Consider the following 18,793-nt stretch of genomic DNA (forward strand, 5'->3'; position numbering starts at 1 on the left):
AGAGTTTCTTGGATGGTAAGCTGTGCACTCAAGATCACACGGCCTTCATGCTGGTCACCTCCATCTACTGTACCCCGAGTTCCTGGGCTGACACATAACATACATGGTCAGTCTATCAGGAGTGGGGAGAGGTGTGTCAATCTAGATCACAGTGTCAAGGGCAGGATCTCAGTCCTTTGATTCAAACTGAAACCACATTTGTCCTCCCTTCCCAGAAGTTTGGAAGCAATCAACATAGAAAACAGTTAGGAAATAAAGTTCAGAGAAATTCTCCTTGACAAGACACAATGCCCAAGGGCAGAGGTGAAAACTCTGAGACAGAAGTCCAGGCTACAATGCCTTAGGATGGGAGAAGGTGGAGGCAACAGTCCCGTCCCGGGAGGACAGGGTCCTGTGGGTTTAGTAGAGGGTGGTGACAGCACCTGAGCTCTTGGGAAGCTCAGGAGAGCATTCAAGGAATCATCAGGGTTTGCATGGAGTGGTGCAGAGTACATTGTTAGCTTTGGGGCTCTAGTAGTGATCCGAACAGGGACACCGGGGGCTTTGCTTGGCAAGATCATTATGTCTGCTGTCATTTCTCCTGTGCTGAGTCAACAGCAAAGAGATGCTTCATTGGGTGCTTCCACTTGGAGCCCATGACGTTACATGTGATTGTGGTGGGTAAGTCCCTGATCCTCAGAATCTCTGTGTAGCAGAGATCACCCCATCACTACCACCACCACCGCCACACTTGCTACCTGCATATTTTCTGAGCTCCTAGATAGAGTTTTCAAAATATGCCATTGTTAGATCCCTCCTGTGCAGGTCAGGAAACTGAGGCACATAGGGGAAAGGAATCTTGTTCAAGATTATAATGCATAATACTGCTAGAATGGATCTCTCTCTCTCTCTCTCTCTCTCTCTCTCTCTCTCTCTCTCTCTCTCTCTCTCTCTCTCTCTGTAGAATGTTAAGTAACAGTCAAGTTTAAAGAAATTCCGGGGCTATTGCATGGTTTAATGGATGGGGCATAGGCAGGCTGGCTCTCCTAGAGGTCTCCAGGGGCCTCTGCCTAGGGCCCAGAGTGGGGCACATATGTGGTGAACAGTTGCAGAAGTATCCTATTTGGGTTGGCCTTGAGCTTTCTGAGTTTACCAAACTCAAGAGAACCAGGATGGCTGGCAAGCCTTCCATCAGGGCTCTGGCCCCATCCTTTCCCATACATCCATGAAGAGAGGACATACTTAATTTCGGAGACCTCGGTTTTCCTTTTGGAATGAGCACCCTGCGTATAAATAGGAAAGGTTCAGCAAGGTCCCACGAGGCCTGCAAACACTGGTTTCTGTGGGGGGGTGGGAGGAGCAGGGAACTGTGTGAGTGGGGAGATTCACAGAACTGACCTGTGGCCATGGTTCGTTGATGTGAGCCCCAACCCTACCGTTCTACAAAGAGAAACCAGACTTGCAGAAGCCATGCCATTCACGTCCTTCCTGGCCACTATGGCCACTATTATGAGGACCCTTCATCAACTCCCTGGGCCACCCTCACTTTAGAAAGATCCATCCGGAAAGGGGATTTCAATTAGAAGCATTTATCCATGACAGGCATCATGGACAACACCTGTAATTTCATCTCACCACCCTTGATGACGAAGGATCACCAGGGGTTCAAGGCTAGCCCGGTCAGCACAAGGAGACAGTTCTCAAAGCGACAACAATAATGTCAATAGAAACAATTACGCCGGTAATTCACCCTCGACTCGGGCCTCTCATCAAAGCTGACGATGGTTTCTTCTGGACAGTTCCACTGGCTGGTTGTCCTCTGGTTCATTCTACCTACATGGATTCGACCCTACTCACGCCGCAGCTGCGCTCCCCACCACCGAGAAAGTGCGCGGTTTTAGACTTCTGCCTAGAGCTCTCTGTTCCTGGACCTTTCAAAGCTGGACGCCGTTCAGGCCAGAGAGCGCCAGGCCTCGGGCCCAGGGAGGGCGCTCGGGCAGGCGCGGTCCAGGCCGCCGAGCGGCCGCAGCAGGCGCCTCCCTGTCCCTCCCGGCGCCAGCGCACGGCCCCACCGGGCTCGGCTCCCAGTCGCCTGCCACCAGCCCGCCAGGCACACGCCTGGGGCGGGACGGAGGCTGCGCCAAGGCCGCCGGGGCTCCTGCGGCAGCGCGGAACTGCCAGGGAAGCTCTTTCAGGATCCCAAGCGCCATCACCCTGTCCCCTCCGCGGTCCCGCGTCTTTCCTCCCGGCCCGACGTCCAGGAGCATCAGTCTAGAAATAATCCTTTCGGGAGCGCAATGATCACAAATATCTTTCTCTCCGTCTCTTTTCCCCACTCCCGTGTGTGTGTGTGTGGGGGGGGGGGGCTCAGGATAGACTTCAACTCGTGATCCTCCTGCATCAGTGACTTGGATGCGGACAACAGCCCCATCCACACGCCCTCTCATTCTCTCCACACTGTGCAGAGCGAATCCTCGTTCTGGAAGCTGGAGGATCGTGCAGGGACCACTCAGCACAGCCTTGGGTGGTTCCAGAGAAGAAAAGGAGGCTCCTGGAAGGTAGAACTTACCAAGAGCCCCAGAGCCAATGAGAAACCGCCAAGGGACGAGAACTCGCGTCTTCACACCACCCAGTGCTCTCCCCACAGTCCTTGAGAACGCGCCCATCTTTCTAAAGCTTATCTGCAATTCTGCTTCAGCTCTTAGGGTCAGCGAAGAACTTCATGAGAGTAACGGGGCAGGGGTGGGGGAGAAAGGAAAAAATAAATAGAACGCCCCTCCCCATCTCCATAAGGTCTCCAGTGCCACTTTTCCTATCCAAACCTTTCCCGGGCATTTTCTTCCAAGTTTCCAGGAGACTCCAAGGACACTTTAAGACTCCCCCACCACACACACATACACCCCAAACTTTCCACCCATACACCCCAATTCCGAGATTCATTTCCCCTTCCTGGGAAGCAACACCACCACCAACCCCCCTACTGTCTAAAACCACCCCCAAGCTGCAGCCCGCCCCGAGCGAGCGAGCGCGCCGCCTGTTTATTCAGCCGGGAGCTCGGCACGCGCCAGGCGCACGCACTGCGACAACAAACCCAGCTGAATGGAGAGTTTGCGAGGCGCGGGGAGCGCAGGGGGAGGGAGGCGGAGGGAGGGGCAGGGGAAGGGGGGAGGAGAGAGGGGGAGGAGGGGGTCGGGGCCGCCCGCCGCAGCCGCGGGGAGCTGGGGGGCCCCCGAGGCGGGGCCAGCGCTGCGCGTGGGGCTGGGTGTCCCGTTGAAAAGGCGGCCGCGCTCCGGGCCGCCCAGCACTCGCTCGCTTGCGGCCGGCGGTGAACGGTGGAAAGGCACCCGGGGCAGGCACGGGAAGCCGGTCCCAGGGAGGGGCGACGGAAAGAAGCCATCAGACAGCCCAGGGGAGTTAACGAAATAATCCTCCGAGAGCCGCCGTCTCGGGGCCTCGGCGGCCAAGGTCTGGGACGCGGGCAGGGGCCGCGCCTCAGCACCGGAGACAGGACACCCGGCAGAGCGAGCGCGCTCCGCACTGACTTCTTGCGCTGCTTCGCCTGGGTTGTGTGTGTGTGTGTGTGTGCGCGAGAGAGAGAGAGAGAGAGAGAGAGAGAGAGAGAGAGAGAGAGAGAGAGAGAGAGAGAGAGAAAGTGTGTGTGTGTGTGTGTGTATGTGCGCGTGTGTGTTTCTTCCCAGCAAGAAGGTACTAGCTGCAGCCGCACACGCGAGCGCCACGCGAGGCTCCTGAAGCCAACCGGCGGCGGGAGGAGGGAGGGGAGGAGGAGGTGGAGGAGGAGGCGCAGAGGCGAGAGGAAAGAGCCTTTGCACCTTCTTGCTCCCATCCTTAAGAAATCCCTGCGGGCTTTGGCTTTTTTTCCCCCCCCTCCACCCTTTTTTTATTCTCTCCCAACTTTTCTTCTTCCTCCCGGGCTCCTTCCTTGTCTGTTCTCCCCATCTCTCTCTGTGCGCACGTGTGTGTGTGTGTGTGTGTGTGTGTGTGTGTGTCCTCCCTTCCCGTCCGCTCGCTCTCCTCGGCGATCCCGCTGCGCATGGAGAGCTCCGCGAAGATGGAGAGCGGCGGCGCGGGGCCGCAGGCGCAACCGCAGGCGCAGCCGCAGCCCTTCCTGGCCCCCGCGGCCTGCTTCTTCGCCACGGCGGCTGCAGCCGCTGCTGCTGCGGCGGCGGCGGCGGCGGCCTCGCAGGGCTCCCAGCATCAGCCTCCGCCGCAGCCCCAGCCGCAGCCGCAGCCGCAGCCGCAGCCTCCGCCGCCTCCCCCGGCGCCGCAGCTGAGCCCCGCGGCCGACGGCCAGCCCTCAGGGGGCGGTCACAAGTCAGTGCCCAAGCAAGTCAAGCGACAGCGCTCGTCGTCGCCCGAACTGATGCGCTGCAAACGCCGGCTCAACTTCAGCGGCTTCGGCTACAGCCTGCCGCAGCAGCAGCCCGCGGCCGTGGCGCGTCGCAACGAGCGCGAGCGCAACCGGGTCAAGCTGGTGAACCTGGGCTTCGCCACCCTGCGCGAGCACGTCCCCAACGGCGCGGCCAACAAGAAGATGAGCAAAGTGGAGACGCTGCGCTCCGCGGTCGAGTACATCCGCGCGCTGCAGCAGCTGCTGGACGAGCACGACGCCGTGAGCGCCGCCTTCCAGGCCGGCGTCCTGTCGCCCACCATCTCCCCCAACTACTCCAACGACATGAACTCCATGGCCGGCTCCCCGGTCTCGTCCTACTCGTCCGACGAAGGCTCCTACGATCCGCTCAGCCCAGAGGAACAGGAGCTGCTGGACTTCACCAACTGGTTCTGAGGGGCTCAGGGGGGGCCTACTCAAGCCCAGGTGGCAATGGACCTTGGAAGCAGGTGGGTTTTTCCTCTGGGGACCGGCAGGGGACCTTTGGTCTGCACTCCCACTCACCCCCCCCACACACACACCGTTTTCCTTCCTTTGAATGTCTGTAGAAATTGGGGGGGGGGGGCTGGCTTCCACAAGGGTGCAGGAATTGTTTGTTATTTAAAGGATTTGTTCAAGTTTGTCTATTTCAAGTCCCAGGTTGTTAGTTTCAACATTGGCCCCTGCAAAGTTACTTTACCCCAAGTGTCCTGCAGAGTGGAGTGGAGGGGTGACTTATGGAGTCCTTGGGAGTTCTAGGGACTTGTCCAAAGAGGAGTTTCCACCCATCAGCCTCCAGGAGGCATTCCGCGTCTGGTTCTCTTTGACCATCGCCACCAAGTTCACACTAACCCCTCTCTTGTGTTATGTTACAGGGTGACCGCACGGGCCTGCATCTTGACTGTCTTTACTCGTCAGTGACGTTGGGAGGGAGAAGAAAAAGGAAACAGAAGAAGGAGAAAAATAATAATAATAAAAAAAAAACAGGCAGCCAACCACAAGAGGCAATTTGTGCCTCATGTGTGTCTCACACACAACTCTCAGCCAAGAGTTGTGCTTGGAACGCTGGCTTTGCGCGCCAGTGCATTCTCAGAGACATGAACAGCAACGGCACCTGAACCTATGTGCAAGACACAGCTGGTGTGCAAAACAAAAACAAAACAAAAACAAAAGCAACAGCAAAACAGCCGAGCTTTTTTGCCTGGAGGAAGGGAAGGGCACCAACCCTGCACACCCTGTAGCAACCCCCCCCCCCCCCAACCACAGGCAGGGCTGGTAGTAACTTAGTAACTTTCACCCAACAGGCAGGGGTTGAAAGCCCTGGCCAGCGCCTTCACCTCCCGGCCCTCTCTCAAAGTGCAGTCTTAGCTCCCTGGAACTGGGTGGGTGTCTTTCCTCTGAGCAGCCCCCGTCCCAGTAAACTGTGGACACCAGTCTGCAGGAACAGTATGCCATATTCAGTTCTGGGAGACCCTGTCATTCTTCCTCTCCCAGGGGCCTCTTCTCCAAACCCTACATCCTCCCTTTCACCCATCTTTTTTCATCATTAGAATGCTTCCAATCTTTTGTGAATTTTTTTTTATTATAAGAAAAATCTATTTGTATCTATCCTAACCAGTTTGGGGATATATTAAGATATTTTTGTACATAAGAAAGAGAAAAAAGATTTATAGAAGTTTTGTACAAATGGTTTAAAATGTGTATATCTTGATACTTTAACATGTAATGGTATTACCTCTGCCTATTTAGACGTGTAGTTCATCTTACAACTGCCATTTTCCCTATGTGGTCTTGTAAAGAGCTCTCCTCATAGGCGAGATTTAATGCCACCGGAATGACTTCAGCACCAATGTGTCTTACTTTAGAGAAGCGTGGTTCATGTATTAATGATGTCATTAAGAACTGTTCGAGAGGAACAAAGTTTATGCAGCTACTGTCCAAACGCAAAGTGGCAGCCAGTTGGTTTCCATAGGTTGCCTTTTGGAAATTTCTACCACTGCCTTTTTTTTTTTCTTACTGTTTTATTACAAACTTACAAAAAAAATGTATAACCCTGTTTTATACAAACTAGTTTCGTAATAAAACTTTTTTCTTTTTTTAAAAATGAAAATAATCAGCTGCCTTCTTTGACTGGTGGCCATGGCCAGGTTATCAAAGGGATTGTGGGGTGGGAGGGGAATAGATTGGTGTTCAAACAATGCTTGGTGGCAGAAATGACCAAGATCTTACGATAGCCCAGTGGTGATTTTGTGATGGACATAGAGGGATAAGATTCCCCCATCTAAGACCTTTATGTTTTACCTCTCTTATTGGCTACAAATGTACATAGCCTCCAGAAAACTAGTGGTTATTCACAGATACATCATCCTTTGAAATACATTTAAAAAAAACTCTCAAAGAAGAGACACTCCTCCACTGCACTTTCAGCTGCTCAGCCCATTTGAGTCTCTCACTGTGGAAAGGTGGGAGGGTTGGATGGACCAAGGAGACTGGCTGGATGGAAGGAGGTGCTGTAGGTTGGGGCTTGGGGTAGATCTCCTCTTCACTGACAGAACTTCAGACCCTGGGGGGAGAGGCGTTCTTTCACTGCCAGGCACACTCTCCACTCCCCCCCCCCCCGCAACGCGCACACTTTCCACACTCATTTTAAGTAAAGGACACAGATGATATGAATTCTTTGCAGAAGGAGTTAGATTTTAATCGACAAATGCAGTAGAAATGTGTGGTCGTTTTGAGACACTGTCCTATCTAAGCCCGTGACTCTATCTATCCCAATAGCGTGAGCTGCGTGTAAAAGTACCCAATTACCAAGATTCAAAAAGAAATTGGTGGGTTTTTGGCTGCCTTGCTTCTTGTCAGTTAGCGTGGACGTGATTGGAATCCTACTGGGCCTGCGGCGGCCTCCTCGCTCACTCCCGGCATCACTTGCACATTCAGCTTGCGTGTGTCCAGCCAAGCGGAAAGCCGAGCGCAAAATGCATCTTACAAAACCCAACAAAGAAGGGGGAGCCGGCATGTCTTCCAGAGTTAAAAATCTAGTCTGTGTTGGTACATCTATACCATTTAGCGGTACAGAATAATCATTTTTTAAAGCCGCGATGTGCGGAGCACGCCACAGCGTCTGATGTCATTTTGCTAAATGACCCTCTATAGAATGCGCACGGAGGCCTCAGTCCCTTTCAAAGAGATGGGCGTAATTAAGGGGGAAAAAAATCAGTAAATTCCTCATCGCCATAAATAATCGGACTTTCTTCCAGCAGTGAGCCAATTTAGAGCTTACTTGAGGGAAGTAATGCCTTTGTGATGCTGGCTTTTATTTTTTTTTTTTATCTTATTTGGGGAACCAGAGCTAGAGTCTCCCCTCCACTCGTTTCTTTTTCATTTAAGTGTGCTGCTTTGCAAGTTACCAGATAGGTATGCAAAGAAAGTGTAGCAAGTCATTTATAGCTATGAATATAACATTAGGATAATGTTTCAGCCTCCACAAAGGGATATATATATATATATTTTTTTTTCTTTCCTTCTGCCTATGAGAACAGGTGTTCTTTTAGCCACTGGAAAATATCGAGTCTCCTTTAAACTCGGGGCAAAGTTACCCAGTTGTTTGCCACAGTGCGAAGGCAAGCTCGAAAAATTCACAAAAACACACACAATTTTGCCGAAGCTAGGAAAGGGCAAAACAGGGATTGGGCAAAATCTCATTACATCTGCTCTAATCGCTTAGCAACACAAAGCCGGGGCTTGTGCAGCGAAGGGAGCCATTCACGGCGCTCTGACAGGCCGTATTCAGCCAGCATTAGTCAGCTCCATAAATCACCGCCGCCCATTGGCTGCGCGGCGGGCTTCGGGCTGTCAGGGAAATACAAAATGTAGACCCCAGTGGTTAGCAATCGGCCGGCCATCGCAGCATCACCCCCCACCCTCCACCCCAATGCAGGTTTGGCCCCCGCCCACGTTTTCTTGAGGCAGGGGCATGCTAAGGAAGAAAACTGAGTTGACTTTATTGACTGAGAAATCTTTCTTACCTATTCAATAAATAGCTTGGGGAATAACACCAGTAGTTAAGGCTGGAGACTCGCTTCAAATAGAGGAGGAGCGCCAGGGAGCTGGGGGGAAATACAGAGCTGCCTCTGCTTTCAGAGCTGTTGATATGTGTTGAATGCACATTTCATCAGAGGATGGGAATGAGTTTCTGGGACAGTTGTTTTGCCTCCCCTAGCCCAGTCTTTACAATCTGAATTTGGCAGTAAGAGGCTGTGGAGGAAGAACTATCCAGGTACATCCGACAAGGAAAAACTGTGCTATGCCTGGAACTTCAAAGGAAACAGGGACTGGAATCTAGCAAGGGAGAAGGAAGCAGGCATCTCATCTCTGCCTTTCTTGAAGGGAGGTTGGAGCACAGACTGAACAACCTGATTTCTTGGTATCTGCAGCAAATCAGGGAAACAACAGGTGGTGGAAATGAAGACCGATATGTTCATGTTAGTGCCTGTCGCAATTCTTCCAGTCCCTCTGTCATTTTTGTGGGCACTAGTCAGGTGTCCCTAATCCAAACCCAGGCTAGATGCTTACCCACCAACCACATAGAAGGAAATCCGAGTTTAGAAACAGAATTGAGGTAGACTTTCTCTTTCTTTCTCCTTCCTTCCATCTTTCTTTCTCTCTCTCTTTCTCTCTTTTTCTTTCTCTCTTTCTTTCTCCCTCCCTCCCTCCCTCCCTCCCTCCCTCCCTCCCTCCCTCTCTCTCTCTCTCTCTCTCTTTCCTTCTTTCTTTCTTTCTTTCTTTCTTTCTTTCTTTCTTTCTTTCTTTCTTTCTTTCTTTCTTTCTTTTTCTTCATTTTGAGGCAGGTTCTCACTGAAGCCCAGGCAGGCCTGGAACTCATGGTGATCCTCCTAGCTCAGCTTCTTAAGTGTTGGGATTGAAGGTGTGCACCACCATGCCCAGAGCGGTAGATTCTCTTAGGAAGTCCATGTTGCCTTACCTCCAATCCACCTCCTACAGGAAGCATCCCTAGCCCAGTCAGTCAAAATCCGTTCTTCGCCTTCCAGTCACCTTCCACATCTGCTAGCTATCCTGTTTTCTCTCCCCACTAGTCACCACTATGCTGTCTTGCCCACCGTCATGTCCTAGGCATCACCAGGAAGCAGGGTTCAGGTTTGATCACTAGGGCATTGTCCATCCACCCCCACCCCCTCACCCCCGCCTTGTGGCTTCCTCTGTGTTTAGTCAGCCTGACAGAAGATTGCTAGGTAGGAAGGGATTGCTAGGGTAGGGGCGGGGTTACCTCTACTCTCTTCCTACTTGGGCTTATTTGGTCTAGATGTGGCTGCTGCTTGGCCTCAGACCTCCAGTCCTCAATCTGTTTTCTGTACCATGGGTGCAGTGTTTGCTGAGCTTCCTCTTCTGGCTCCTTCGGACTCAGACTTGATAACAGCTCACACCTTTGTTATACCAGTTTCTGAGCCCAGAGTCATCTAGACTGGCTTGCTCCAACTCATAGGCATTTTTGCCAGTCCATGGACCTTTCCTCATTTACCTTGCAGGGAAAGGGCTGTTAGCTCCTGCTGGTCCTATTTTTCTATACCATTATCCCACAACTTCCTATAAATGTATTCCTTTTGTGTGAGTCCCCTACCCGCCACCCCCCCCCCTCCCAGGGCCACTAAATACAAGGCTTCCCATGGTACGGGTTTCTCTTCAACATCTGACTCAAGACTCATCTCACCTTTCTGTCCCAGAAATAACTTAACCTGGACGTTTGCAACAGCCGTTACACTTTTCAGGAAAGTGACGGATAATCGCAGCTTCCTTTGTATAGATCACCTATACATGAATGATGAATATAAAATGAAAGGCCTTTAGAGCTGCGTGTCTGGGCGGCTATGTTGCTTCTCACTGATGTTTCTGAACCTGGTGAGGGGTTGCTGGCTGGGGTGCTGGAAGTTGCCATTAAGATGCTACTGCTTGGGAACTACCTAGGTTCAGTCTCCCATCCATTCACTCAGCCAGTGTGCTCATTCACTTAAAAAAGGGTTGGGCAGCTGGGTGTGGTGGAGAATGTCTTTAATCCCCGGACCCAGAGGCAGAGGTAGGAGGATCGCCGCGAGAGAGTTCCAGGCCACCCTGAGACTCCATAGTGAATTCCAGGTCAGCCTGAGCTAGAGTGAGACCCTACCTCTAATAACAAAAACAAAAACAAAAGGACTGGGCAAATGATTCCATTCGGTGTTCATTGGAGTTTTATACAAGGAGCTCTCCAAGAGGCGTGTCTTACTGCAACTTTATTTATTTATTTTTTTTTTAACACCGTGGATGATGCTCTGGTGCATTCAGTCCCCTGTTCCTTTTTCATTGCTTGGAAAGCCTCTGAACCTCTCTCCACTCTTCCGAAGCACGGAAACGGATTGTTTTAGGATTTCTCCCAGAAACTCCCAAGTCCCCCATTGGCCAAGAGAGCCAGGGAGGTGGATTTCCCGACACTAAACGTTCTTTGCCCTAGCTGAGAAGGAGAATATCCTCTCTTGTTCCTAGCTCAGGTTGAAGTTACATCCCTGCGTCTTCCGTATGCAAGATTAGGTTGTTACAAAAGAGGCTGTGTAGGTTAATGGCAGGAAGCAGGTTGCCTCGCGGAGCGCGGGCCCCGAGCGCGTGTCAGGCTTAATGATTTATTCAGGCTGCAGCGCATCCGGGCGCTGATTGGCCGCAGGCATGCGTCCGCTGTCAGCTGCGCGCGCCGCGCCGCCCCGCCGGGGCTCTCCGCGCTGTACCTGGCGCTGGCTCGGGATGGGGGCGGGGTGGAGGGGGAGCAGGTTTGGGGGTGCCACTCCGAGGGAACAGGTAGGAGATGAAGAGGAGGAGAGATACGGAGGAAGAGAAGACATTAAAAAAAAAAGCAAGAGAAGGGGACAGGTTGGGAGAGGAGAAAGGGGAGGAGGAGAAAATCGATGGGGAGGGGAGCGGAGGGAGAAAGGGAAGGTCTGAGACTCGGAGAAGAGGAGGAGGAAGAGAAAAGAGAATGAATGAGAAGCGAAGGGAGTAAGAGAAGAGGCGGAGAGAAGGAGGGGAGCCTGGAGGGGAGCGCGCTTTCTCCCCCCCCCCCAACGTCCCGCGCGCCCCCCTCCAGGCAGCCGGCGCTCGCCCGGCTCACAAAGCTGCCTTTGATGCGCTGGCGACCAGGGCTATTTTGGGGATGAGATTGTGTGTGTTGTGGGGGGGGGGTAGTGGAGAAAGACGCCAACCCACGCTCCTCCTTGAAGGGAGTCACTTTCTGCAAAGTACTCTGGAGAGGACTGGGCCCTGGGTCTGGGCAGTTGGACACAGGAAGTGGATGGAGGAGACAAAAGCGCTGCACCTGCCCAAAGCCTGCGCACTTAGCGGTCACCTCCCCCAGCTCCTTCCCTGCGCCCAGAGAACCCGGGCAGCAGGGCTCTGAGCCCCCCACAGGCCCAGCCTGGTCCTCAGGCAGCCTGTGAGGCACACTTCAGAAGCCTCTGTCCAAGCCACTTTTTCCTTCAACTCACTCCCTCCCTCCCTCCCTCCCTCCCTCCCTCCCTCCCTCCCTCCCTCTCTCTCTCTCTCTCTCTTTCTTTCTTTCTTTCTTTCTTTCTTTCTTTCTTTCTTTCTTTCCTTTCTTCCTTCCTTCCTTCCTTTCCTCCTTCCTTCCTTTTAATTCCCTCTCCAAACTTAACTCCTTTACTGTTTATTTATGTATTTCTTTATTTTTTATTCATTGCCATCCTTACTTACAATGTATAACAATAGACCCTAACATTTCTAGATGGGCACCCTGCTTCAGCCACTGGACCCCTTTGTAAGGAAGAGAACTGCTACGATTACAAGGGAAGAGAGCCTGGCACTTAAGAACCAAACAGGAAAATCAGGCCACTGTGCATTTGCCCAATAGAGTTGTTGAGCTTGCAGAGGCAGCAGTCACAGGGGTGGCTGGTTAGGTTGGGGGAGTCAGGAATTCTATCAATAACCTCCCATGTCCCAAAGACCTAGACAGAAGTAAAGCTGGCGTGTCCCCCCTCACCCCTGTCCTCACAGCTCTTGGCTCCCCCAGCTATCTCTCTTTACTAGGAAAACAGTCTGTCTCCATTGTCCAGGTGCCAGCAGGGCCTTTGGCAAAAGGGAGTCAGGCCAGCCCTCTGATCAAACTCAAAGGTTAGTTAAAAGACAAAACCAGCTGAAAGTCTTCATGAATAATCCTTGGCCAGCGCTCCCCCCCCCCACCAGCCCCTCAGCTCAGTGTAGTGCAAGCCAAGCTCAATGCTGGAGCACTTTGTTATGCTGCTTGCCTAAGTCAGAATTTCACAGAAAGCCCCAGAAGAAAAGCTCCCACAATTAGAGGTCGCCTGTCAGAAAACATTAACGCCTTCCTCTCTCAGCCTGTCAGGCCTGCTGCAGATACAAACCGCCATGGCGAATTGGCCCTCCACCCCATAAAGCCAGCCAGCCAAAGGAGCAAGGATTTGCAAGCCAAAGGAGCTAGAGTCCACCAAAGCACAGTTTCTGCAGGGACCTCATGTGTGGAGATGTCCCCCCAGCTTCTGCTTTCGAAGACTCAGCATTGCAAGTCTGGGAGAGGTCACAGGAGAGAGTCCTGCAAGATGGGCAGATGGGCAGGGCTCTCCTGCACCAAGGCAGCATTATAGAACCTTCTTTCTCAGTAATAGAAGCAATTAAAATATGCAAGCATGGATATATCATATCTTTGCTACTTACTGATCAGATTTTCCAGTGCCAAGCACCTAATTTATTTATTTATTGTTATTATTATTGTTATTATTATTATTTGGTTTTTCAAGGTAGGGTTTCACTCTAGCTCAGGCTGACCTGGAATTCACTACGAAGTCTCAAGGTAGCCTCGAACTCATGGCGATCCTCCTATCTCTGCCTCCTGAGTTCTGGGATTAAAGGCGTGTGCCAACATGCCGGGCCAAGCATCTTATTTTGTTAATGATTAGAACAGTCTTTAAAAGTGACATATTATACTGAGCAAACAGGTGAAAAAAGTGAGTGGCCCAGAGACACTATATGATTTGTCCATGGTTACACAAGCAGGTAGTGGCACAAACAGAATTTAAAAGCAGGTTTGTCTGACTTGAAATTCCATTGTATTTCTACAGTAAGCCAGCTATTCGTTCTCTCATAATACCCAGAGACCAACTATGCTCCGACAGCATCCTCGGTACTCAACCGTGTTCTTTACTATTGTCCTTGTGTTGCCAAGTGTCACGGTTTGTATGTAGAATAAGCTCTTGTTTTCAAACACTTGGTCTCTAGCGGGTGGCGTGGTTTTGGGAAGGTGTGGAAACTTGGGTCTAGCTACTAGCTGGTGGATAGCCCTAACACCTTTAGAGGTAGGTCTTGAGGGGAACACCAGCCCCACTTCTGGCCTAGATCTTTTTCCTTTGTGCAGTCACGTTCCCACTTCTGCTGCCATGAGCAGAAGCCAGGCAGGCCACAGTGCCCTCCCGGCCATGATGGACCCATAGTCTACGAAGCTGTGAGCCAAAACTAAATCTTTCATCCCTTGAGTTGTTTCTGTCAGGTATTCTGCCACAGTGATGAGCAAAGTAACTAATACATTATGACCAGTCTATGGTGTAGCAGTTATTTTCTCATTGCTCGGGAAAATAAATAAATAAATAAAAACACAGACCAGAAGCAGCTTATGGAAGGAAAGTATTTATGTGGACTTACAGTTTCAAGGGGGAAGCTTCAATGGTGGGGAAAACATAGTAAGAACAGAGAGCCGGACCTCACATCTCCATACCAGCAGAGAGGAAAGAGAGAGAGTGAGTTTGCTCCAAACACACCATGCGGCTGGACTAATAAATATGAAGCCCCAACTCTCCAGTGACACAGGTAAGTCCCACCTCTAAAAGCCTTCACCATCTGGGGACTAGACATGAGTCTTAATCACAAACACATAAGGCCACAGGGTCATTTTACATGCAAACCACCGCTCATGGCTTTAGAATAGGATCTAGCACATGTTTGACTGTCATAAACCTGTGGAAGGAAGTAAAGAGGGAAGAAAGGGAGAAATTTTTTTAAAAGGCAGGAAGGGAGGAATTCCTCAAATAGGTCCTCATGGTTTCTTTGAACATTATTTTGCTCTGAAAGATATTGGATTTTTTTTGTCGAGAGATCTGGTTGGGGTTCTCCATGAACTATTATCTAGAGAGCTGAATTTTTGCTTCCTCAATTTCATAAGGAGAAATACTAATAAATACCTGTTAGAGTGATGCAATTATGACTATGAAACATAAAATGCTTTACTATAGCTGATTCACCAGGTAACGTTGCTAGGGATACTGTTACTATTCTATGTCCAGGAGCCCACATGCCTCCCAGGATAGCTATGAAACAGTGCAATACATTTGTAAATGACAACATCATGTTACAATGTCAAAAGATTGGACACCTCGCTTTTCTGGTGTTCATTCTGCCATGATGCTGTGAGGTAAGGCAAAGATTGTGCTTTCCAATCTTAGGGAGACTCTGAAGTGGTATGGGAGACTTTCTGGGCATCAAAGACAAGACAACAGGCATCATCAGAGAGTAAGAGAAAAGCTTTGTCTAGTGATCACTTGTCCCTAGTGAAGCAGATGGGATATTGTCAGCTCATTTTGTGGAATTTAAAATGAACCCCAAGAAGAAACTAACATTAGCACTGGAAGTCTAAATTAGCCTGTATGCTTACCATACTCCTAGCCACCTCAACTTTACTGAATTCTGGAATAAGTCAGAACTTTGATGCCTTCCACAAGCCTTGGAAGGAAATGTTTCAGAATACCATGTATAGAGTTTTAGGAAGTGACATCATTCCATTGAGTGAGAACTTTAAATTGCTTCAACTCCCCAAATGCCAGGATTGGTGTCACAGTCACTTTCTACCTACTGATCAGCTGTGTCAAGTACCAAATATCAAATATAAAAAATGGAAGTGAAAGGAAGAAAAACTACCACTTATGGACCCAGAAGTGTTTGATAATTTAACAAAAGTTGGTCAACTTCTCAGTCATTAAGTGTCACTAACTCCTTACATGATGTTTTGGATTATTCTGGACCAAAACAAGAATGATCTTCAACAGGAGTTCTTGGCCTCTCATGTTTTCTTAACTTCTCTGGGCAAGCTTCCTTATTTTTTGGAACATCAATTTTGCCCTTGATGTTAATCATTACTTCATGGGCTGTTGGCCAAAAATGATGAAGGAATGGAGGGGCAAGTAGGTGTTTTATGACAGAATCATATGGCTTGAATATGTTCATAGGTAGCAATGTTTGAAATGCAGGCTGGCCTGATGAGCAAGGCCTCGCCTTTTCCACACTACCATATAAGATAGGACTGCTGAAAAGAAAACTGTAGAGTTTTCATAATCACAGCATAATCACAATGAAAAGTAGTAGTGAGCTCTTTGCTTTTCCAAACTCCACGAAAAACAAAACCAACCAAATATTTTAGTCCTGGGAGGAGAACTAAGCTGGACCAGTTCAGCGTTAGCTTCTGAGCAGTCATCACACTTTTCCCCTTCCTGGAGAAGATGCCCACTCCCTGTGGAAGAAGGTGCAGCATGTGGAAACAGCATCATCTGTCTAAACCATTTCCACCTGTTGGAGCAGCCAAGAAGATGCTCCACTTGCATCCATCTCCCCATCCTCAGGATTGTCACCCTGCTGCACTGGAACACACAGAGAAGGGATACATATTGTGTGACATCTAAGTAGGTGGTGTAGTTACCTTCATATTGCTGGGACAAAGCACTCAACAAAAAGCAGCAGGAAAGGGCTTATAGCCTTCAGGAGAAGTTTCATAGTGGCAGAGAAAGACATGGCATGTGCAGAGGCGGAACATTCCTCCTTGCCAAAACATGTGGAAGACAGCAACAAGAGTGAGCCAGATTCTTGTAAGGGGGAGCTATCTATAACATTCCCAGAACCATCCCCAACAACACACCTCATTGATCAAGGAGCCGCTTCCCAAATTGCCACCAGCTGGGGACCTAGCATTCAAAGCACAGTTTATGAGGAACATCTGGTTTAAACCACTGCAGTAAGGTATCAACTTCAGTGAGCAAATACTCTGTCCCTTAAGATCCTCTACAATAAAAATGTATCTAATTCTAAGAGCCAGTCATGGTGGTACACACCTTTAATCCTAGCACTTGGCAGGCTGAGGTAGGAGGACTGCGGTGAGTTCGAGGCCATCCTGAGACTACATAGTGAATTCCAGGTCAGCCTGGGCTAGAATGAGACCCTACCTTGAAAAAACAAATAAAATAAAGAAAAGAAAAGATATCTAGTTCTAATTCAAGGTACTTGATAAAAATGCCAGACAAGTGAAAAGTCTTACAGTCAAGAATTCTTACTGTTAGTACTCTTTCATAGTGCTAAAACTTCTGAAACTGCTTGAAACTTTAAAGTATTGTATGCTCATATAAGGGCATATCACTTGAAATTTTAAATGGTGGTGCAGATTTATGCTTAGCAACATGGAACTGTATCTATGATGTATTATATGTAACTGCAAAGAAGAAAATAGTCATCATCTATAATTCAACCAAATGAAAACAGTCAACATCTCTTTATGTAATGCATAAAGTCACATTATACACTTAACATTTCTGTTTATAACGTAAACATTTGTCACTTTGATTCTAGGCTTTCTCCAGCAATGCAAAACCCAACACAATCCCAGCCCTTACAATTTATAGGGTAAGACAGAATGTTAGATTTCCTATGGTTACATATATCTGAATCTGTAGTTGTATTTAACATAATTTTAAATATTGACTGACTATATAATAACATTTTAACCAACCGGTGTATTTCTATACAAAAGACTTTTTTGCTGTTTATACATAAACCAATGGAAAAAAAAATTACAAACCATTACACGTGCCTGTGATTCAGTCCCCAGGACAGAAGAGTAAGAGGATAGGTGCTTTCTGAATGCTTTTGAATTCTTTTTTTTCCTACCTGACCTCAAGAAGGTTAAATCTATTATGATTTCATTAGTAGTGATATCAATTTCATAGTATTATGTTTCAAACAAATAATTTTACCAATTAACAAGTCTTTTAAATTTATATATATATTTCTTTGATTTCATTTATGTTACCTCAGAGTGACACCCAATTATCTTTTCATATTTATTTATGCCAGTGATTCTCATTCATGTGACTAAAATGGGATGCATTAGAATAAATGGAGAAAGATTAATTTAAAATACATATTCCTGAGGCTTCTGATTAAACAAGAGGCTCCAGTAGAGGACCAGATTTGAGGGCAGTGATTGTTTATTTTAGCCTTGGTGGGTGGGAGGAGGCATACCAAAATAATTAACTTTATAAATGACAACCATGGGTAATGAAAAGAGACCCACCAATCTCATAAAATGACTTATATACTTTATAAATTTACTTCTCCAGTGTTGCATGGGCTGGCAATCCCAGTGGTGATCCATAGGAGGTGAATGGGGAGGACTGCTTTGCACTCTGATTCCTCTAGTGTTTGCCCCTTTCTCTCAGTCTCTCTCCCCATTCATGCTGACCTCTCAGCCTTGCCCCCCACCTGCTGCTGGCCTAGAGAAGAAAGCCATTTCTATTGGCCTTGGCTGCCTGGGGAGATCTATATTACTCCAGGGAAACCAAGAGCTGTCCCTATCTTGGTAAAGTGTGAAATTCGGTTTTGATTGAAAAGGGAAGCCATTTCAACAAGATTACACCGTGACCATGTAGATTCTACTCAGCCATATGGCCTGGGGAAGCTTCTTCCTCTGGCCAGGTAACAGTGCATTGCTAATGACGTGATGATGACATTTTCAAATGGAAAATAAAGCCACCTGGACAGGAATAAAAGAAGCCAGAAAAAAATGACAAGAGGCTGGTAAGGATTAACAGAGCTCTTGACTCTGCTGGCTTCGAAGAGAAGAAATGATGTGTTTCATTTACAAGTAAACCAATGAGCATGATGTTATAAAAAGACTTCCTCCGCCTGTTTGGCATGGGAGAACGAGCATCTCTTTTCGCCAGAACAGATTCAGATGTTACTCAAAGACATGACTTAACCTCATCAGGCCTCAGTTTCCTTACATGTGAGAAGGTCATACAAACAGACAAAGCTGTCATACAAACATACTGTTAACTGAAGCATAAGTGGAGACAAAAAACCCCAGTATGTTTTTAATGATTTGTAAGGAAGAGAAACTGTGGACTGTTTAAGTGAAAAAGAGCTATAAAAGGATCTTTGGGGACTTTGTGAAGTTACTGGAGATGCTTATTTTGGTATTGCAAAATGAGCTTTAAAGATGAGACTGAAAGATGACCAGAATCATCTGCCAGAATAGTCAGATATGGCTGGAGCCACTCACACCTCTCACTTCTTGGTACCGTTTACACAGATCCAATCTGCAGTATT

At 48.7% G+C, this 18,793-nt stretch overlaps 1 protein-coding gene across 1 annotated transcript; it reads left to right on the forward strand.

The window, feature by feature from the left end:
• The first annotated feature begins 3,643 nt into the window (after positions 1-3,643).
• Positions 3,644-5,336, forward strand: Ascl1 (achaete-scute family bHLH transcription factor 1). Its single transcript, XM_045153192.1, has 2 exons — positions 3,644-4,836; positions 5,242-5,336. Exon 1 carries the CDS (start codon positions 4,031-4,033, stop codon positions 4,781-4,783), a length of 753 nt encoding a protein of 250 aa, XP_045009127.1. The 5' UTR covers positions 3,644-4,030; the 3' UTR covers positions 4,784-4,836; positions 5,242-5,336.
• Positions 5,337-18,793: the final 13,457 nt, after the last annotated feature.

This window comes from Jaculus jaculus, chromosome 6 (assembly GCF_020740685.1).
Source record: "Jaculus jaculus isolate mJacJac1 chromosome 6, mJacJac1.mat.Y.cur, whole genome shotgun sequence".
NCBI lineage: Eukaryota > Metazoa > Chordata > Mammalia > Rodentia > Dipodidae > Jaculus > Jaculus jaculus.